The sequence below is a fragment of the Notolepis coatsorum genome (genome assembly GCF_963971535.1).
Source record: "Notolepis coatsorum genome assembly, chromosome: 13".
NCBI classification, from domain to species: domain Eukaryota; kingdom Metazoa; phylum Chordata; class Actinopteri; order Aulopiformes; family Paralepididae; genus Notolepis; species Notolepis coatsorum.
Genome location: NC_140177.1, coordinates 17,553,411 through 17,570,854, shown reverse-complemented (window position 1 = coordinate 17,570,854; position 17,444 = coordinate 17,553,411). Strand labels below are relative to the sequence as shown.

General features: G+C 43.8%; 1 protein-coding gene across 1 annotated transcript in view; it reads right to left on the bottom strand.

Moving 5' to 3' along the window:
* ghrhra (growth hormone releasing hormone receptor a) overlaps window positions 1-11,163 on the bottom strand; it is a gene marked incomplete at both ends in the record, with an annotated part of 149,402 nt that extends 138,239 nt beyond the window's left edge. The window contains 2 exons of the mRNA XM_084327580.1: window positions 2,961-3,207; window positions 11,011-11,163. Coding sequence (XP_084183706.1) covers window positions 2,961-3,207; window positions 11,011-11,163 — 400 coding nt within the window. The remainder of the gene's footprint in view (window positions 1-2,960; window positions 3,208-11,010) is intronic.
* Window positions 11,164-17,444: the final 6,281 nt, after the last annotated feature.

Here is a 17,444-nt window from a genome sequence, read left to right as displayed (position 1 = left end):
TATTTTTCGATCTGTTCGTATACTATTTTTTCCATGACTTTCGAGATGGATGTAAGGATAGAAACAGGGCGGTAGTTACCCGGGTCTAATTTGCTGCCCTTTTTGTGCAGGGGTGTTACTCTCGCAATTTTGAAGTCCTTGGGGACGTGTCCCTGTTTTATGGAGAGGTTTATTATGTGTGTGATGACTGGGGTGATGGCTGCTGCTGAGTCTCTGAGGAATTTGGAATTTGGAATTTGGTGCATCATTGGTGCATCATAATCTCACAAACTACAGGGCCGATTTGGATGAAATGTCTCATATGACAGCAGGCCAAGGACCTGAATTCTCAAATATTTATCAAAACAGTCAACAACTTGCGAGTTTGCGGCACCCAGATGGAGATGGAGAGGGAGAGAGAGAGACGCACTGCAATTCCCCTCATTGTCCAGATATTCATCAGTATGAAGTTACACCCTTCGAACACAAGAGGGCGATACTACACAGGTTCGCTGGTAAGCTCTTGTTTATTGTCATTGAAAACATTAAAGAAAATTCCACAGTGAATCTCAATTAATATTGCGCTGTCAGAACAGTCTCATGTTGTGTATTTAATATTTACTATTGCCTACATTGCGTCACATCATCTTATTAACCAGGAAATGCTCAGGTGAAACCTAGAGTTCTATGTGTGAAACTCGTATTAGAAGTTGGTGAAGGTGAACTATGCACGAAAACTACAATCATTTTTGTCAGCGAATCTCATAGGCGAATGTTTTAGAACCCACCTATATAATGTCCCCAATTATATAAGGTATATATATTTAAAACCCAACGTCAACTGATTACTGAACATTCTCAAGCCTGATAATATTCCCACAGTCCCCCTCAAGAAATATAGCTAATATTATGAGACACCATCTCGACCTTGCAGTCTTCGGCTTCTGTCTCGCCTTGCCCAAAATAATGCAGCCAGTGTAGTAGGTATTCCATAATGCAGCCAGTGTAGTAGGTATTCCATTATATTCATTATATTATATACTTGCATATTCACTATCACCTCCATCACTGCCCAATACCCCCTGCTGTTTGTTTGTCTGTTATTTTAACTTCACTTTTTTATACTTCTTGTTGTTTATCTTATTATTTTCTTAACCTTGTCTTTTAACTGCCTTGTTTACTGGGCATACTCACTATAACTGCACCCTGTGTGCCACTGTTTTATATTTCATACGTTTACATTGTTTGTCTTGTTTTTAACTCCACTGACACTTTTGCCAAGCTCATTGTTTTAATCTTGGCTGTTCTGTTTTTATGCCCTGTAAGGTGACCTTGGGTGTTTTGAAAGGCGCCTCCAAATAAAATGTATTATTATTATTATTATTATTATTATTATTATTATTATTATTATTATTATTATTATTATTATTATTATTATTATTATTATTATTATTATTATTATTATTATTATTATTATTATTATTATTATTATTATTATTATATTTGTGTCAGCCGGTACCTGAATATTGTCTTATAAACAAAACACCACAGCACACAATACAGTAACAACAATAATAATAACAATAATAAACATAACAATATCAAATAACAACAATAACAGTACAGTAATGACAATAATAGAAATAATAAATACAGAGTAAAAAAAAAAAGATAAAGAAAAACAAAAAACCCTACAAAAGACATTAGACATTTCCACCATAGATTGATGCAGAAAAGGCACAAATTGGTGCATAGACAATACAAGTACACCAGAATGCAGGAAATGAAGTGTTTCAGCAAAATAAATATCTAATTACAAGGGGGAGGCTTTCAAAATGTAGACGGGCAAAAAACGAGAGAACAATACTTTTAGAACTTTTATTTAGAAGAATCCTGACCGGAAGTATTGCAGAGTACAAATAAGTATGTAAATAATATCAAATGGTAAAAACATTATCTAAAGAGATGCATAGTGAGGAGTTCAATGGTTGTGATGGTGGAGTTCGCGTCTGGTTCCTTCACCTCACTAAAGTGATATTTCTACAGGAAGATGTGTCAAAGATATGTAGTATATTGTTTGGTCTATTTTTTTTATTTTTTTTACTCTATATGAAGCACATTCTCGGGAGAACCAAGCATTTCACTGTAATGTACATGTACCTTATGTGTAACGGTTGTGACAACGTCACCTCAAACTTTGATACCCCGAGTGGGAGTCAAACCCCGGTCTCCCACACCGCAGGCAGCAACACAGAAGTGAATCCACTTCTAAGTAATGGGTTTATGCGTCTTTTGAAGATGTGAGAGTGAGTTTAACCCATATCACCGCTACTCACCCCAGCCCTTCTTGACTGCGCTTCACGATACCATCCGTTACACTCACCGTCTCAAACTCACTCCACTCCACCCAAGGCACTTCGATGGCCCGAGTGGGAGTCGAACCCCGGTCTCCCACGCCGCAGGCAGCAACACAGACCGCTATACCAAGAGGTGAATCCACTTCTAAGTAATGGGTTTATGCGTCTTTTGAGGATGTGAGAGTGAGTTTAACCCATAGCACCGCTACTCACCCCAGCCCTTCTTGACTGCGCTTCACGATACCATCCGTTACATATGTGACAAATAAAACGAAACTTGAACCACCTTCAAGCAAAACAGTCCACCCCCTGGAGTCCCCAGCTCGTCCAGAGGGACCACAGGCCTGGCATGCAGTGGCCTGTTAGATACAAAAGTATTTGGATTTCGTAGATGTTTTTGTGCATCTTTATATTGAAGGCACCACTAGCTCAGTGGTTCCACGCCACGGACCCCTAAACTCTCTCTCTCTCTCCTTTTCCAGTACCTTTTCCCTTTTTCAGTAGCCCACCTCTGTTTTTCTGCCTCATAAAAGGCAGACAACATGAACTCCTCCCAGCTCATTTCTCTCTCCATCCCCTGTGCCTGGTTACAGAGACAGCACAGTAAACATATTTCCCTGTCACCCCAGGGAAGCCAGTGTGGATGTGGGGGCTGTTTCAGGGGGTAGCGGCAGAACCTGCAGAGGGGACCTGAAGGCAGTTGCTGCTGCTGCTGCATGGCTCCCTGCTGCTTCTCCAGCATCTCCCTCACTATCTTCTCCACTGCAGCCTGGGACACAGGGGGCTCCTGGAGGCAGCCCTCAGCCAATGGTGTGCCTGGAGCTGGTGGATTCACCAGAGTGGTGACAGGGACACTGACCGTTTTGACTGCCTGCACAAACATAAACTAATTAAATAAAAATATTTTAAAAATCAATTGTTATTGAGAGAAAGTAAACTGGTGAAGAATAGACAAGTGATGTGTGGGAGAGATGTCAACTACTAACTAACACAACAAGTGATGTGTGGGAGAGATGTCAACTACTAACTAACACAACAAGTGATGTGTGGGAGAGATGTCAACTACTAACTAACACAACAAGTGATGTGTGGGAGAGATGTCAACTACTAACTAACACAACAAGTGATGTGTGGGAGAGATGTCAACTACTAACTAACACAACAAGTGATGTGTGGGAGAGATGTCAACTACTAACTAACACAACAAGTGATGTGTGGGAGAGATGTCAACTACTAACTAACACAACAAGTGATGTGTGGGAGAGATGTCAACTACTAACTAACACAACAAGTGATGTGTGGGAGAGATGTCAACTACTAACTAACAGTTAGACAACAAGTGATGTGTGGGAGAGATGTCAACTACTAACTAACAGTTAGACAACAAGTGATGTGTGGGAGAGATGTCAACTACTAACTAACAGTTAGACAACAAGTGATGTGTGGGAGAGATGTCAACTACTAACTAACAGTTAGACAACAAGTGATGTGTGGGAGAGATGTCAACTACTAACTAACAGTTAGACAACAAGTGATGTGTGGGAGAGATGTCAACTACTAACTAACAGTTAGACAACAAGTGATGTGTGGGAGAGATGTCAACTACTAACTAACAGTTAGACAACAAGTGATGTGTGGGAGAGATGTCAACTACTAACTAACACAACAAGTGATGTGTGGGAGAGATGTCAACTACTAACTAACAGTTATTTGTAGACATATGTTTGACTTCAGTATAATTAGAATTACCTGTGTCCATAAAAGAGCCAAGATCACTTTGCAGGCCAGTTTGTGCTGCTGCTGGGGCCAATACAGGGAAGAGTTCACTGATGAATGAATTAATTAATTAATGAATGAATGAATTATTTTATTATTTTACAAATAAACAAACGAAAAGGATAGGTTTGAAGCCGAAGGCTTATAGAACAACCTACCCCTAATTCAAAAAACGAATTCAAAAAAGTTAAAGTTTTCAAAATATAACAAACAAAAAAATAAATCAACAATCAAAAATCAACAAAAACCGATCCAGAAAAGAACAAAACAAGTTAAAGTTTGCAAGATAAAACAAACAAACAAAAAATCAACAATCAACAATCAGAAAAAAACGTTCCTGAAAAGAACATAAGCCAACATAGGAAAATCAAAAATTCATCTGCAATACCAGAGTTTCATGGTAGAGATAAACAGAATGTTACATTTTACTATAAGATTCTAGAACCCTGTTTTTAAACATCTTTTTAAACTTAAAAATACTCCTGCTGTTTTTTATTTCATCCGGTATATTGTTCCAGAGTTTCACTCCTTTAACTGACACAGACATACTTTTAAGTGTGGTTCGAGCTCTAGGCTGTTTCAAATTGAGTGCTCTTCTTAAATTATACGTCACCTCTCGTTCTTTAAACAAAATGTGTAAGTTACATGGCAGTTGATAACTTCTAGGTTTAAAAACTATCTCTGCTGTTTTAAGGTCAACTAAGTCAAGGAACTTTAATGCCCTTAGTTAAAAAAATAGTGTGTTTGTAGGATGGAGATAACTAACATTGTCACAACCCTTATTGCCTTTTTCTGTAAGATGATAATAGGATTCAGATTAGTTTTGTGTTTCCCCAAGTTTCTATACAGTAAGTTAGATATGGTAATAAAAGAGTACAATAAATTGTGTATAATGATCTCAAATTTAATATGGGTCTGGTTTTTCTTAAGATACCTAAGCTACGCGCAGTTTTTTTCTTTACATAGTTCTATTTCATTATGGCTGCCGCTCAGCGTCATCTGCACGCACTTCACTTCGTGCACGAGCACTGAATAAAAAATTCCACAATGTACCTTTACATCCCAACATTCGTCTGGCCACACCCCGCTTACACCCCGCTTACCTTCATAAGCAGGTGTGTGGTCACCTACTCGCCTCCTTCTTCACTTTCACCACAAGGAAGTGCCTTCGGTAGATCCCACACTTGACGAGGTTGTTAGCTGAAGAAAGTTGAGACGTGTTTAAATTTTTTCTTGCTTTTTTCTTCTCTCATATATTTCGAAAGAAAAAAGCTAAGTCATAATGTCTACTTCGGAGGGTCGCGCTCGCAACGCTACTCTTCACCAGCGGTTCTCCATCGCCGCCTCTGTTGTGCGTCTTGGAGCGGGGTTGAGGCCTCTCTCGTGGTCGGCAGCCACGCCCGGTAGGCGTCCGATGGGTAGTTTGCCTCTCCAAGGAGCTGGTGCACCAGTGCCGTCTCCTGTGCGATGGCCTGGTTCCGGCTCTGGTTCCTCTGCTTCCGGGGAGTCGTCCGCTGTTGGGCGGCCGGCTCCTTTGGTTGCGGGGGATTTGAGACGCAAACTTTTTGCGTCAGCTCGCTCCCGTCGCAAGATGGTGGCTTGCAGACACGAACGGCCTGGTTTTGGTGAGTTGCTGGAGCCAGATGAGGATGCGTCGGTCTCTACATGCCCTATGGAGACAGAGGACTACATGATAGAGGCGGACAGGTTCTTGTTTGAAGGCCCGGTGGAGACATGTCCCCTGCCTGTCCATGTAACACTGGAGGGGGGTGAGATGTCTCCTTGGGGTTCCTCGTCCGCAGATGTTGGGTTAGAACCTCCGACTCGGCGGCGGGATGCCCTGCTATCAGCCACATCAGAATGTGGCTCCTTGACCAGTAGTCTGCTGTATGTGAGGGACGCGGGCTTGGAGGAGGAAAGTATGCAGGGGGAACTGCGTGCTTTGTTTCCCGAGCTCATGGCGGCGGCGGCAGTCGCAAACGGCGTGCCGCTGCCGCAGCCACTGCCTGTTCCTGTCCCTGACGATCTCATAGGTCATCTATGGCAACGTCGCCCTGTGAGAGGGGTGGACGTTGTCTACTCATTTTCCCCCTCAATGGCGGCCTATGTCCGTCAGGGCCAAGTGGTCTCCCACATCATGGGCCTTACTCCCGCCTACGTGCAAGTCATGCGGGTGGCGGGTTTGGTAGACGGCATGAAGGAGGGCGTGCCATAGCTTGATAGGCCGATGGCGGCGCTCCTTTGTCCTGAGGTGGTGTGGGAGCCGTTACGGAAGCCGGTTCCCCAAGGGAAATCGGCGAGGCGGTTGGCATTTTGGAGCGACCAGTCATTTATCTCCGGAACACAATCTCTAGCTGCCACTTCTAACATTGCGCAGCTGGCGAGATTCATGTCCGGGATATTGACGGGCGGCACGGAGCTGACTGATTTACAGCATGATCAGCTCGCCCAGTCGGCAGGAGCCATCCTTTGGCTGGAGCAGGCGCGTGTGCCGGAGAAGAAGAGGACTCCCCTTCTGACGGCACCCCTCTCCGAGGCTGGACTATTCGGGTCGGCACTGCAGCTGATGACCTCAACCTGCAGGGAGATGCAGGAGGAGGGCTCAGTGCTCCAGCCTTATTTCCCCCCTCCCGATGTTGCCGGTGGAGTCAGACGGCCGCCGCGTCGTCGAGGTTCCTCCGCCGTGGCCGCCGCTGCTACCACCGCCACTGCTACCACCGCCACTGCTGGACCTTCAGCGAAGAAGGCCAGGAGGAGAGAGGGCGCCTCCGCCACTGCAGCCGGCCCATCTATGCCCGGAGGTGACGGTAGGGATCGTCGAGACCAGCCGCCGATCGTTTACCATCCCTCCGGGGCTCCACAGGGTGGGAAGCCCCGAGCGGCTCGTGGCAGGCGTCGCTAAGACTTCAGTGACTTTTTCCCTCTGTGGTCCCCCCCTGTTTCCCTTCCCGGCCCCTCTATGATTTTTGTTAGAAAATAAAGAGTCCCTCCTAAAGGGGGACTGTATTTTTTGTTAACAAACTGTGTGTTTATTCACCAAACATATGATGGGGATGCAATGTGTGACTCTTTCGCTAGTATGGGTTTGATGAGAGGGCTAGACGTTATTTTCATGTTAGAGCTTAAGCAAGGCCTGCAGCCCACACTCAGCCGCTCTCTCTCTCTATCAGATTTTTTCTGTGTCTTACAACATAGATACGGGTGTCGGGTTCACACACACACAACTTGGTCTTGCTATAAACCCTGTTCACAGATGTGTCTGTGGTTAGCGTGCAGTGAATTAGCTTGCGCTATTCATTAGCATTGCTACTGAAGGAATCATATGGCTATTGTTGTTGTCGTATGCAAGGGTTGGGCTTGTGAGGGGGTACCGGATAAACCCCTCCTTCCCTCTTCTGATTGGTCAGGGGGTTATTGGAATCTATTTTCATTCGATCAGGGCCAAGCTGTTAGGCGGCTTGGCAAGGAGGGGGGGGGGGAAGGGTTTCCCAGACTCCGCACCTATCACGGGCGGTTGAGTCTTGGGTTTCCCCCCGTCATAGCAAACGTCACTAGGCACGTTTCTATTGGACGACGGCTTCCGTGAGTTTAGACCCGTATGTAGGATCTGTTGTTGTCGGGGCAGAGCGTAGGAACTTACTGTTCTACTACGCTCGATATACGTGTAACTTGAGTCGGTTGGTCACATGACTCAATGTTACCGTGACTTTTCAATCTATGGCTCACGTGGGAAGTCTCTCTGGGGAGTTCCGTCTCTCCTCTGTGGTGAGGGTGGCGGGATGTAAAAATGTAAAAAGAAATTACCATCGGCTGCGTCACGTGGGATTCATGTCAGTCGGTGTTTCTTTCTTTTTTAATAAAAAGAGTGGGGAATATGAAGCACGACAACCTTCTTGTCGTTCTCCCAGGCGCCTTGAAGGATCAATATGGGGTCTGGTTAGACTGTCCATTGATATGTTTTGGGTCCCGACGCATACATAGTGCTGGCTCGGGGTGTTTCTGTTAAGAATCATGCAGAAGGCTAGTACGCCTTGGTTGCTTGTTATTAAAACAGCGTTTTTATAGGGCAACTGGGATGGGGGATTTTTTCCTTTTCCGAGAGCCTGTTACTGGGTCTCGACGGATTCTCGTTCATATCTGGGGGATGTTAACGGAATAGATCAGAACATACGTAGAGGGGTCTCACGCCCTTGGGGGTGGGCCACTGAGCGCGGTATAAATAGGACCGTCTGGGTGGTGCCCTCTTTTCATGTTTTAGATCAACACGCATTTCTGCCCCCTCTCCTGGAGTGGGCATGTCGGCGTGGTTAGGGCACGGGACTGGTTCTGGTCACGCTGGTCCAGGTCAGTTAACCCGTTGTCCGCCGGGGATGCAGATCTGCTGTTCTGGTACCCTGAGGGACTTGCGCTTTTTTCAGGGGGATCATGGGGTTAGGCGTTATGGAGACCATTTGTTGGGTACATGTTGTACCTGGCACTATTGTAAGGGGCTGGTTCTCCTTTCTTTTGCTCCTCTCTCTTGCATGGCGAAGAGGGGGCTGTTGGGGTGGTCTTCTGGACCTCCTCTGGTAACCCTGTGTGCTTCCTGAGCCGCCGGGCCTGGTCCGAAGTAATGTTTCGTTGAAACCGTAGGCCTGGGATAACCCTTTTTCTTGAGGGGTTATAGGAACAACCACCGTCTGTGTACCGAGAGGGTGGTTGATTCCCTGGTGTGTTGGAGCAGAGTCAACTCTTTTTTTATGGAGGCTTTGTCATGGTGCTCAACAACGCCAGCATACGCCCCTTCCGCCGGGGGGGCTGTTTTCAGTTGACCCCTTTGGCGCCTGTCTCGTCTGCAGTGCTCCAGGCTCAGGTATACAGCCTGCTGCCTGGTTTCCCCGGTGCGCTGCCTGCTTCCGTTGGTTAACCTTTTTTGGGTGCTTTACGGCCATGCTGACTGCCTGTGTTGCAGGGTCAGTGTGCCAGGCGGTGTACTATTGGGGGGAAAGGGCCCGCTCTTGGAGGGGCCCTGTCCGAATACGCTGGCGATGTGGGGGCGGTGTCACTAAGTGACCGCCTGGTGGGGTCTTGATGCCTGACGTCATTGACCTCTCTGGGCCCCCTTTTTCCAGGGGATCCAGTCCCTTCAGTGGGTCTGGGTCTTCCTTCGCGCTCTGCTGCTATGGCCTTGCCACGGGGTTGAGTTTGCTCTTGACTCCGTGATTTTGGGGGCAGTAACGAGGGTTGTTCCTTCCGTTCGTTCCCTGGTGGCATGCGGGTTGTGCGTGTGCGTGGTCGTGGGGTCAAGCCACGATCTGCTCACCCTGTGCGTTGAGTTGCTTGAGTTCCTCTTCGCACGGTCGGATCCGTCTCCCTCCCGTCCTCCAATAGGGAGGGTATCCTCCATTAGGGAGGGTCGGGGGGCTCGGTCCTCTCCGGTCTGATGGTTGTGGGGGGCCTCAGTGGCGTACATTTGTCGAGCTTCAGGCTCCCGCTCAGCTCCTGTAGTGGAGATGACGCTGAGCGGCAGCCATAATGAAATAGAAGGTAAGGTTATGTATATAACCAAGTTCTATGAATTATGGTGACGCTCAGCGTCAGGACGCCACTGCGGCCCTTGATCTCACCTTGTGGTGAAAGTTTGGGAAGGAGGCGAGTAGGTGACCACACACCTGCTTATGAAGGTAAGCGGATATTGTTGGGATGTAAAGGTACATTGTGGAATTTTTTATTCAGTGCTCGTGCACTAAGTGAAGTGTGTGCAGATGACGCTGAGCGTCACCATAATTCATAGAACTTTGTTATATACATAACCTTACGTTAATATGAGTTTTCCAGCTGAGTATATTCATTTACTCTTTCAACTTGAACATTATCTATGCATATCTCTACTTGAGTATCCGGATGTATTTTTTTATTACCAAACAAAATAAATTTAGACTTACTTATATTTAAGGAGAGTTTGTTAGTATCAAGCCAACATTTCAGCTTCCCCAGTTCACCTGTAATATTTGTTAGCAACTGTTGTAGGTCTGCACCTGAACAACATTTTTTGGTATCATCTGCAAAAATGACAAATTTAAGTTTATCAGAAACATCAATGATATCATTAATATACAATATAAATAATTTCTGTCCTAAAATGGATCCTTGCGGTACCCCACATGTTATCACTTTGCAGGATGATCTGGTCTCCCCCATCTGCACATTGTTTCCTATTTTCTATATAACTTTTTATCCAACTGAGCCCTACCCCTCTAATTCCATACTTTTCAAGTTTTCTAAGTAAAATATCATGGTCAATGGTATCGAAAGCTTTTTTTAGATCAATAAAAACTCCAACTGCATACTGTTTATTATCGATTGAATTTGTTAACTCTTCTGCTACCTGCATGAGAGCCATTGATGTGGATCTGTTAGTTCTGAATCCATACTGGCTATCAATCAACATCTCATTCTTATCAATAAAACTGTCCAGACGTGCAACAAAACGTTTTTCCAGAATTTTAGAAAATTGAGGAAGTAAAGAAACATGTCACAGCTCTCCTGAAAAACACACCAAATTGCTATTAGTGACTAGCTGGTAAACAGCTGGACAACACTGTTAGACAACAGGAATGTGTAAAAATCAAGTTGAATGAAGATTACCTGTGAGGTGTCTCCCTTTCTAGAATCTGATGTGTGGTGGGCATGGGAGAAGTGAAACACCACAGGAGGGATAGACCGTGGCTAGACGGAGGGCTGCTCTGCTTTTACAGCAACAGGGGGAGGAGGAGGAGGAGGGGTTGACTTTAGGGACTTGTGTTCGTCCCAGTCCAGTGGAACTGGACCACAGCCTGGTTCAAGGTACTGCAGTCCAAACCTCTCCCCCGTGTCCCTGACAGACTGGTGGAGCGCTGGGTATTTGATTAGCCATCACCATCTCCTCCGTCAGTGCTGCAGACTTGTCTTGCAAGGAGGGATTGTCTTTGATCGTCCTTGCCTCCTCAGAGGGGTCCTGCCATAGATGGCCCGGTGGACCCTTCCTTAAAGAGACATCCATCCTTCCAGGGAAGAAGTTGAACTTCTTCATTATTTCCTGTACACAGCAAAACACCATGCATATTATAATTAAAATGACAGAATTACATTCATAATAACTAGGTAATATCATTTTATATGACATATCTTTATATTACACAGACAAGCTGCAGAGTTCTAGAACACCATCCCATCACACATCCGCAGTACTAATACACTCAGGTCCTTCACACACACACTCAAAGCATGGCTGTTATACAAAATCAGGTCTGTGACCATTAGCAAGTCACGTCTCAGTCCAGCTGCCCAACCCCCGTACACTTGCCCACTAGCCTGACTGTCCTGATTATGATTATGTATATGTGTTCCTGCCTATACAGTGCGTATATACATGTATGGACTTTGATTTGTCCCTGTACACTGTTTTTATTTATTTATTTATATATATATATATATATATATATATATATATATATATATATATATATATATATATATATATATATATATATATATATATATATATATATATATATATATATATATACTCACTCACTAGGCAATCATGCATATATATATATAGATATGCATGATTGCCTAGTGAGTGAGTGAATGTACAGAATATGTTTAAAATTATTAGCTTTACTGTAATGTCCTTCTATTTTTCTGTTTCTTTCTGGCTTACAGTAAGTATCACTTATTTCCATTGGGAAGTAGTCATTTGAAAAAAGAATGCTCTTCCTTCAACACTGTAAGCACTGTTTGCTTTGCTGATATCAACTTCTAGCATTCTTGGCGTTAATCATGCTTAGCAGAGGATGGTTTCGATCCATCGACCTCTGGGTTATGGGCCCAGCACGCTTCCGCTGCACCACTCTGCTATACACCACTGCAAACAGGACTCAAACACAGAATCCCTGGCTTAGGAGACCAGTGCCTTATACATTTGGCCACTGGGGCTTATGTTGACTAATTTGTACCAACACATACAGGCTATCAGAATGCATCAGGATGTAGTTGGGTTGTAGTTGGACTACCTTTTCAAAGTATTGTTAGTTGGACAAACTACCTTTTTTAGAGTGGATACAATTAAGTATCACTTATTTCCATTGGGAAGTAGTCATTTGAAAAAAAGAATGCTCTTCCTTCAACACTGTAAGCACTGTTTGCTTTGCTGATGTCAACTTCTAGCATCCTTGGCGTTAATCATGCTTAGCAGAGGATGGTTTCGATCCATCGACCTCTGGGTTATGGGACAAGCACGCTTCCGCTGCGCCACTCTGCTATATACCACTGCAAACAGGACTCAAACACAGAATCCCTGGCTTAGGAGAGCAGTGCCTTATACATTTGGCCACTGGGGCTTATGTTGACTAATTTGTACCAACACATACAGGCTATCAGAATGCATCAGGTGTAGTTGGGTTGTAGTTGGACTACCTTTTCAAAGTATTGTTAGTTGGACAAACTACCTTTTTTAGAGTGGATACAATTAAGTATCACTTATTTCCATTGGGAAGTAGTCATTTGAAAAAAGCATGCTCTTCCTTCAACACTGTAAGCACTGTTTGTTTTGCTGATGTCAACTTCTAGCATTCTTGGCGTTAATCATGCTTAGCAGAGGATGGTTTCGATCCATCGACCTCTGGGTTATGGGCCCAGCACGCTTCTGCTGCGCCACTCTGCTATACACCACTGCAAACAGGACTCAAACACAGAATCCCTGGCTTAGGAGACCAGTGCCTTATACATTTGGCCGCTGGGGCTTATGTTGACTAATTTGTACCAACACATACAGGCTATCAGAATGCATCAGGTGTAGTTGGGTTGTAGTTGGACTACCTTTTCAAAGTATTGTTAGTTGGACAAACTACCTTTTTTAGAGTGGATACAATTAAGTATCACTTATTTCCATTGGGAAGTAGTCATTTGAAAAATGAATGCTCTTCCTTCAACACTGTAAGCACTGTTTACTTTGCTGATGTCAACTTCTAGCATCCTTGGCGTTAATCATGCTTAGCAGAGGATGGTTTCGATCCATCGACCTCTGGGTTATGGGCCCAGCACGCTTCCGCTGCGCCACTCTGCTATATACCAGTGCAAACAGGACTCAAACACAGAATCCCTGGCTTAGGAGAGCAGTGCCTTATACATTTGGCCACTGGGGCTTATGTTGACTAATTTGTACCAACACATACAGGCTATCAGAATGCATCAGGTGTAGTTGGGTTGTAGTTGGACTACCTTTTCAAAGTATTGTTAGTTGGACAAACTACCTTTTTTAGAGTGGATACAATTAAGTATCACTTATTTCCATTGGGAAGTAGTCATTTGAAAAAAGAATGCTCTTCCTTCAACACTGTAAGCACTGTTTGTTTTGCTGATGTCAACTTCTAGCATTCTTGGCGTTAATCATGCTTAGCAGAGGATGGTTTCTATCCATCGACCTCTGGGTTATGGGCCCAGCACGCTTCTGCTGCGCCACTCTGCTATACACCACTGCAAACAGGACTCAAACACAGAATCCCTGGCTTAGGAGACCAGTGCCTTATACATTTGGCCACTGGGGCTTATGTTGACTAATTTGTACCAACACATACAGGCTATCAGAATGCATCAGGGCCCTGTTTCTTGTACGTGGTTCAACTAAGTCGATCAAGATGTCATTATCCAGCTTCAGTTAACCCGATGTTTGAAGCCGGGATTTTCCTGTTCCAAGAAGGTGGATTCAGTCTCGTTAACTCAAGCCAGACTTGATTCTCAGGATCAGTGCGCGCGCCCGCCTCAGCTGAGAAGACAGCAGGTGTCGATCGCAGAAATCCTGATTCTCTAGCGGCATTGATTGATTAATTGATTTAAAACTTTATTAACATATTGCAGTACGGCTCAATCGCCTCGCCGACAAGTTAAATGCGTTATCTATAGGCTAATTTTAAGTCCCTCATTACCTCAATCAATCAGATTATATTTCTTTAAACTTGCCTGCTGGATTGAATAATCAAATGAGATCTTGCTAGCGAAAATAATTAGTTAACTGTTATACAGAATTACGATACGGCTCTCTTACCCATTGATTGATGTATAGTCAATCTTTAACTTATCTCCAATGTGGTCTAACGTGTTGTTCTTTTGACTTTCACACAGACGACCGGGGTTCAAGACCCTAGTCGTCTTCTTCTTTTTGCAATATAGGAATAATTCAATTTGGTGCACGTTGAGAGCTATATAAAGAATGACATCCTCAATGCATGTAGATTTATAATATTTTAACTTAAAACCAGGCTACTTTGGCGTATAATCATTAATATTATATTCAAAAAAATCATATTGGAAAGACCGGGTTTTGAACCCCGGTCGCTGGGTTGGCAGGCTTGAGCACTACCGCTGGACCACTGTGCCAGATGGGATAAATTCATTGTTTATACATTAATGAACGAGAGACCCGTGTTTAGAATATCCTTTGTTATGAATGAAGTTTATCTCTTTATCCTCATTCATTAATGTGACGTCAACGGCTCATTCAATTTCTCAAATCCGTCAAACAGCGCATCTCATCAGACATCTTAATCCCAGTTACAATTGAAATAACCACATAATGTGTACATCGCACGAGCGAGCGCCACCGTCGCCACGGTATATATAACGTGCATTATTTAGGACAAAGTGAATTTAGTATCAGCATTTTGGGTCTATTTTACATTTCAAAAGCCCCCTCTGGAAGAATGGAGCACAAGAACGTAATTCAGAATGGTATAATGCAGATCGTAGACTGTGGGAATAGTTTCAGGAAACGGGCCGTCACTTCTTTGCGGGGGCGTGGCGATGGTTCAGGCTAAGTTGAACTTGAACTCTGCTTTCGACCAGGCTCAAACTTTTGGATCTGTTGTCATGGTGATTTGGAAAATCCACGTACATGGAACCGGAAAGTCCGGCTAACTCAGTTATCCAGTTAAAGTTATCCGGCTAACTCAGTTATCCAGGTACAAGAAACAGGGCCCAGGTGTAGTTGGGTTGTAGTTGGACTACCTTTTCAAAGTATTGTTAGTTGGACAAACTACCTTTTTTAGAGTGGATACAATTAAGTGTCACTTATTTCCATTGGGAAGTAGTCATTTGAAAAAAGAATGCTCTTCCTTCAACACTGTAAGCACTGTTTGCTTTGCTGATGTCAACTTCTAGCATCCTTGGCGTTAATCATGCTTAGCAGAGGATGGTTTCGATCCATCGACCTCTGGGTTATGGGCCCAGCACGCTTCCGCTGCGCCACTCTGCTATACACCACTGCAAACAGGACTCAAACACAGAATCCCTGGCTTAGGAGACAAGTGCCTTATACATTTGGCCACTGGGGCTTATGTTGACTAATTTGTACCAACACATACAGGCTATCAGAATGCATCAGGTGTAGTTGGGTTGTAGTTGGACTACCTTTTCAAAGTATTGTTAGTTGGACAAACTACCTTTTTTAGAGTGGATACAATTAAGTATCACTTATTTCCATTGGGAAGTAGTCATTTGAAAAAAGAATGCTCTTCCTTCAACACTGTAAGCACTGTTTGCTTTGCTGATGTCAACTTCTAGCATTCTTGGCGTTAATCATGCTTAGCAGAGGATGGTTTCGATCCATCGACCTCTGGGTTATGGGCCCAGCACGCTTCCGCTGCACCACTCTGCTATACACCACTGCAAACAGGACTCAAACACAGAATCCCTGTCTTAGGAGACCAGTGCCTTATACATTTGGCCACTGGGGCTTATGTTGACTAATTTGTACCAACACATACAGGCTATCAGAATGCATCAGGTGTAGTTGGGTTGTAGTTGGACTACCTTTTCAAAGTATTGTTAGTTGGACAAACTACCTTTTTTAGAGTGGATACAATTAAGTATCACTTATTTCCATTGGGAAATAGTCATTTGAAAAAAGAATGCTCTTCCTTCAACACTGTAAGCACTGTTTGCTTTGCTGATGTCAACTTCTAGCATTCTTGGTGTTAATCATGCTTAGCAGAGGATGGTTTCGATCCATCGACCTCTGGGTTATGGGCCCAGCACGCTTCCTCTGCACCACTCTGCTATACACCACTGCAAACAGGACTCAAACACAGAATCCCTGGCTTAGGAGACCAGTGCCTTATACATTTGGCCACTGGGGCTTATGTTGACTAATTTGTACCAACACATACAGGCTATCAGAATGCATCAGGGCCCCGTTCCTCGTACCTGGATAACTGAGTTAGCCGGATAACTTTAACTGGATAACTGAGTTAGCCGGACTTTCCGGTTCCCCGTACGTGGATTTTCCAAATCACCATGACAACAGATCCAAAAGTTTGAGCCTGGTCGAAAGCAGAGTTTAAGTTCAAGTTAGCCTGAACCATTGCCACGCCCCCGCAAAAAAGTGACAGCCCGTTTCCTGAAATTATTCCCACAGTCTACGATCTGCATTATACCATTCTGAATTACGTTTTTGTGCTCCATTCTTCCAGAGGGGGCTTTTGAAATGTAAAATAGACCCAAAATGCTGATACTAAATTCACTTTGTCCTAAATAATGCACGTTATATATACCGTGGCGCTCGCTCGGTGCGATGTACACATTATGACGTGGTTATTTTAATTGTAACTGGGATTAAGATGTCTGATGAGATGCGCTGTTTGACGGATTTGAGAAATTGAATGAGCCGTTGACGTCACATTAATGAATGAGGATAAAGAAATAAATACTTCATTCAAAATAAAGAATATTCTAAACACGGGTCTCTCGTTCATTAATGTATAAACAATGAATTTATCCCATCTGGTCCAGTGGCGCAGCGGTAGTGCTCATGCCTGCCAACCCAGCGACCGGTGTTCAAAACCCGGTGTTTCCAATATAATTATTTTGAATATAATATTAATGATTATACGCCAAAGTACCCTGGTTTTAAGTTAAAATATTATAAATCTACATGCATTGAGGATGTCATTCTTTATATAGCTCTCAACGTGCACCAAATTGAATTATTCCTATATTGCAAAAAGAAGGAAAAGACTAGGGTCTCGAACCCCGGTCGTCTGCGTGAAAGTCAAAAGAACAACCCGTTAGACCACATTGGAGATAAGTTAAAGATCGACTATACATCAATCAATGGGTAAGAGAGCCGTATCGTAATTCTGTATAACAGTTTAACTAATTATTTTCGCTAGCAAGATCTCATTTGATTATTCAATCCAGCAGGCAAGTTTAAAGAAATATAATCTGATTGATTGAGGTAATGAGGGACTTAGAATTAGCCTATAGATAACGCATTTAACTTGTCGGCGAGGCGATTGAGCCGTATTGCAATCTGTC